The following is a 5,446-nucleotide window of genomic DNA, read 5'->3' on the forward strand; positions in this document are numbered from 1 at the left end:
TCTGTTCATTCCAGGTATCAATCTAGTAAACCTCCAGTGAACTGCTTCTAATACATTTAGATCCTTCCTTAAGTAAGGAGACTGAAACTATACACAGTATTGGAGATGTGGTCTCACTAATGCCTTGTATAACTGAAGCAGAAAATACTACTTTGTTCAATTCCTCTCGGGATGAAGATGAGCAGTCCGTTAACCTTCTTAATCACGTGCTATATCATAGAGCCCCTAAACTGTGGAAACGCACCATTTGGCCCATCAAATCCACACTGACCCTCTAGAGAGCATCCCACCCAGATCCAACACCCCCTACCATATTCCTGGAACTTCACATTTCCCATGATTACTCCATTCAGCCTGCACAACCCTGGATACTCTTGGTGATTTAGAATGGCCAATCTACCTAAACCACACATCTTTGGACTGTGGGAGGAAACTGAGCAAACCCACACAGACAGGGGGAGAACATGCAAACTCCACACAGACAGTCATGTGAGGATAGAATCAAACCCAGGTCTCTGCTGCTGTAAGGTAGCAGTGCTAACCACTGAGCCATTCAACTAATTCTCTGCTTTTTTAAGATTCTTTCTCCCAAAGTGAACAACTTCACATTTTCCCCCATTATACTCAACCTGCAAGATTTTTGTGAACTTATTCAATCTAAGTATATTGGTCTGCACCTTGCTACGTCACCTTGACAACATACTTTCTAACCTATCTTTGTGTCATCTGCAAATTTAGCCACCCATCATGGCTCTCATCACCTCATCAATGTCAATGATAAAAGTGTAAAACATTGAGGCTCCAGTAGAGACCCCTGTAGGAAACAATTTGTCACAAGCTGTCAACATGACACAAACCAATTTATCCATACCCTACACATTCTGCTAGCCATGCTGCTAGGTTACTCTGAGCTCCTACATTGTACAATAGCCTTTTATGTGCAGGCTTGATAAATATCCTCTAAATACATCAACAGACTTCCCTTTATTGACAGGACATATTACTCTTTCAAAGCAATAAATTCATTAAACACCATTTCCCATTTTATAACACAATGCTGGTTCTTTCCTAATTACTTGGAGTTTTCCCAAGTACCCAGTTAAAGTTTCCTTAATTTTACCTATTTTCTTAATGCATTTGTTCAGAGACGTCATCACACACCTCTGGGGCAGGTGGGACTTGAACCCATGCCTCCTGCTAAAGATACCATCTCTGCCACAACAATCAATCAATGTGAACACCTTTGCCCTGACAGATATCAAGCTGACTGGTCTATAGTTTCCTGTTTTCTGCCTCTGTCCCTTCTTGAATACAGGGGTTATATTTACTATTCTACAGTCTAATGGAACCTTCAAAGAAATTTTGGAAAATTAATATCTGTTACCTCATTAGCCCGACCTTAAGATAAAATCCATCAGCACCTTGAGTCTTATCACTCCCCTCTCCATCAGTTTGCACAGTACCACTTCCCTAGTGATTTATAGTGTCACCAAGTTCCCCTTTCACTTCAGCCTTCTGAATTACAGTTATCACTGGGAAGTTTTTTCATATCCTCCATGTGAGGACAGAAAAAAGACATTTATTCCTTACATCCGCTTTCTCTTCAGTGTTTACCTCCATCCTTATAACTCATTGCAAAAGAAGCAGGTCTGAAAAACATTGGTCTCCCTGCTATAGGAAGGATATTATTGAATTAGAGAGGGTGCAGAAAAGATTTACAAGGATATTACCAGGACTGGAGGGTTTGAGTTGTAAGGACAGGCTGAATAAGCTGGGACTTTTTTGTTGTTGTTGGAGCACAGGGGTGAACTCTCAGAGGCTTATAAAATCATGAGGGGCATTGATAAGGTGAATAGCAAAGATCATTCCTGATGAAGGGCTTTTGCCCAAAACATCGTTTCTCCTACTCCTCTGATGCTGCTTGGCCTGCTGTGCTTTTCCAGTGCCACACTTTTCAACCCTGATCTCTAGCATCTGCACTTCCTCCTGAATAGCAAAGATTGTTTGTGAGAGGGGAAAGATTTAAAAGGGATCTGAGGGGCAACATTTTCTCACAAGTGGGTTGTTTGAATGTGGAATGAACTGCCAGAGGAAGTGATAGATGCATTTCAAAGACATTTGGACATGTACATGGATAGGAAAGGTTGAGAGGGATATGGGCCAAATGCAGGCAAATGTTTGGTTTGGAAAACTTGGTCAGTGTGGACGATTTGATTATTAGTTTCATTTATTGTAGTCACATGTACCTACATACAGGGAAAAGTTCTGTTTTGCGAGCAATATAGGCTAATTAGTATCAAACAAGGGCATGCAGATCATAGAATGCTTAGACAAGAGCAAGGCATAAAGGTTACCACTGTACAGGAGGTGCACAAAGCAATTGGAGAAGTCCGTTCAGCAGTCTAATACCAGCAGGGAAGAAGCTGTTCAGGCTTTTGTGTCTGAGTTGGACGGAGGGTCTGTTTCAGTGCTGTACGATTCTATTACCTGGAATTGTGAAACGATCAATCTAATATAGTGCTGGATATTTATTCAACTACAAACAATGTAGGAGGACACCAGCTTCAAATGCTCATTTGGAAAGCCAGTAATAATACGATGGGCCGGATGGCCTCCTCCTGCACTGATGACACCTGTCTGACCTTGCACATCAAACAGCACAGCTCCGCCTTTGATGGTAACGCCTCTGACTGACTGGACCCTTTGACCCTGAAATAAAATAAAGATCCGCGGACACTGGAGATTTCTGAAACAGAAAGAGAGATTACTGGGGGGGAAAAAACCCTCAGCAAGTCTGGCAGCATCTGTGGAGAGAAAGCTGAGTGCGTGTCTTTGAGTCTAGTAACCTTGTTCACCCCTGGGCTGTCTAAACCACTCCTTAAAACCGACCTCAGTAACCGAGTTTAAACTGTCTTGGGACCTTTTACGCTGTTGGGATTCGCCAGGCGTTATCGTAAAAGGAAACTTGGTTCATTAAAAGGAGACCGTCGCTATTCAGGATTCGTTTCTGCATTTCTGAGAAAGTATGTCTGTAGATTTTTTTTTACATAAAGGGGAGGTGGGGAGAGAGGTACATTCTTTCTTTGAGCTGATGTGAAATCCGTTTGGTGCCCTTTGCAAAAAGACCCCTACCGATTGACATCAAAGGTGTATTTTTCTGACCAGCCCTGGTTGTTGTCTGTCTGGGTTTCGGGTGATTGGTGAACGGGCAGATTGTGAGTACAGCCGGCAGCCAATACAAGCAGAGGCTGGGTGGGATTTGCAGGGTGTGTGTGAAGAGAGAGAGAGAGAGAGAGAGAATTTATACACACAGATAAAGCTATAACTCCGAAGTGAGCAGGAGCGCATGGGGTTGCAGTGTGCTGGGCGAAACAGGAACCCTACAAAGACTATTCTTCCTAGGGAAGGCTTTTAGCTGCTGAAGTCTACCCCAGCTTCTTTCCTAGTCCGACTCCTTCCACAGGTTCCCGATTGATCCCACACACCCCCGTCCCCTTCTCTCTCTCTCTCTCTGTCTCAAACTTCCAAGGATGGTAACTGAAGACTCTAGCGATGGAGAGAGCCTGAGATCAGAGCCGGGCTGGTGTAAAACCCCCAGTGGTCACATCAAGCGGCCCATGAACGCGTTCATGGTGTGGTCACAGATCGAGAGGCGGAAGATCATGGAGCAGTCGCCGGACATGCACAACGCCGAGATCTCCAAGCGCTTGGGCAAGCGCTGGAAAGCGCTGGCGGACACCGAGAAGATCCCGTTCATCAAGGAAGCCGAGCGCCTCCGGCTCAAGCACATGGCCGACTATCCCGATTACAAGTACCGGCCGAGGAAGAAGGGGAAGAGCGGGGCCATCGCCAAGATGCTGAGCAGGAAGGTGGCTTCGGTCAAGAAGAACCTCTGCAACAAGGCGCAGAGAGGGAGCGGCGGCTCCAGGGACAAAGGCGCCTGGAAAACCAAGAGGGGGGGCCCCAGAGCCGAGACCGCTGGAGATGACCGGCTGGAGGCACAGGAAGATCCCAGAAGGCGGGAGACAGGGCGGCAGGGCAGCTGCTCTTCCTATGAAGAGGATGCCAGCGGCCAAGACGAAGACTATGAGTTGGGCCCGGATCCAGATCCCCCGGGTAAGCCCATGGTGGAACAGAGTCCCCAGGGCCCGGGCTCCCCTGAAGATGCTGCGCTGAGCCATCCTCTCGGGGACCTGCGGTCATCATCTCCCTCCTCCACCAGATCCCTCGCCTCCTGCTCTTCAGACGAGGAACTGGAAGATGAGATTCTCGACATTATCTCCAGCGCCAACTTTGAAAACCTGGCGCTTGGCCCCTTGGACTCACTATCCCTGGATAAAGATATGGAAATCTTGCATACGAACTCTGCATCCCATTTCGAATTTCCAGATTATTGCACTCCGGAAGTTTCCGAAATGATTTCAGGAGATTGGTTGGTGTCTAGTGTGTCTGACCTGGTATTTACTTATTGAAATAAGGGCATTTTTTTAAAGAAAGGTTCTTTTTAAAAATATACCTTTTTTCCCCCCAAAATAAACACACAGCAAAACCGAGATTTAAACTAACGGTTTCAACTTCAATTTTTCTAAATTAAGTTTTCAATCGTTGTAGCGCCCCTTTTTTAATGTTTTTTTTCTAAAAGTCAAATGATTTTAAAATTCTCTTCCTATCCCAAAGTAAGTAAAGCAGGTATCTTTTTAATTGTACAATTTAATTGATGTATCTGTTTGGCAATAACATTGAAAAGAGTTTGTACCGTGATCAGGGTATCGTAATTTACGCCAAACCGACGCGTTTGGGTAGCTTTTATAAATACAGAAACAAAACGCTGTCCTTAACTGGGGTTTGAATATTGATCTGGATTAGTCTATAAAGGAGATATTTGTCCAGGGATACAGGTTTAATAGCAGGGTTTTACAATTAGTGTTGTTTTTGTGTGGGGGTGGGGGGGTAAGAAGTGTGTGGGGGGAATTTCAATGAACAATAAATAAACTGAAATACTCAGGATACAGCCGGGCAAGGGGGAAGAGAGAGACTGAAATGTCATGCGGCTCTCTCACTGACCAAGTTCAAACTGAAGTGACGGCAGCTTTTGCAAAGACTGGCGTGCACATCTTCTTTGAACCTGAGCGTCTCCTGGGGAATCCGGGTTTGAGATAACATGCGTGTCGTGTCTGAGAGGTCAGGCTCCAAAGCTGCCTTGATAATGTCTGAAGCCTGGAGAAGCGTTTCAATTTGCCAGCTGTCTGAGAGGGGGGGGGGGGGGGGGGGATGGAGAGACTCTACTGGGTCCTAGCGAGCAGCTGCCTCGCACACCACTCAATTCCTGAAGGGGTTGATGGGGGGAACATCTCAGATAAGAGGGGGAGAGTGGGTGGGTGGGGATCAGGGGTTTTAGTACACACCTGTTCATACCAGCGACAGCCCCCTGGGCTTTTGGAAAGCG

The 5,446-nt window shown here is 45.7% G+C and overlaps 1 protein-coding gene across 1 annotated transcript; it reads left to right on the forward strand.

Annotated features, from left to right (window-relative positions):
* The first annotated feature begins 3,346 nt into the window (after positions 1 to 3,346).
* Positions 3,347 to 4,912, forward strand: sox12 (SRY-box transcription factor 12). The gene has a single exon (XM_043710032.2). It carries the CDS (start codon positions 3,531 to 3,533, stop codon positions 4,470 to 4,472), a length of 942 nt encoding a protein of 313 aa, XP_043565967.1. The 5' UTR covers positions 3,347 to 3,530; the 3' UTR covers positions 4,473 to 4,912.
* Positions 4,913 to 5,446: the final 534 nt, after the last annotated feature.

This window comes from Chiloscyllium plagiosum, unplaced genomic scaffold (assembly GCF_037043375.1).
Source record: "Chiloscyllium plagiosum isolate Xiang-an unplaced genomic scaffold, Cpla_swu_hap1 HiC_scaffold_15, whole genome shotgun sequence".
NCBI classification, from domain to species: domain Eukaryota; kingdom Metazoa; phylum Chordata; class Chondrichthyes; order Orectolobiformes; family Hemiscylliidae; genus Chiloscyllium; species Chiloscyllium plagiosum.

Excerpts from the sequence above, each read along its gene's own strand:
- sox12 (XM_043710032.2), top strand. The coding sequence starts at position 3,531 with ATGGTAACTGAAGACTCTAGCGATGGAGAGAGCCTGAGATCAGAGCCG.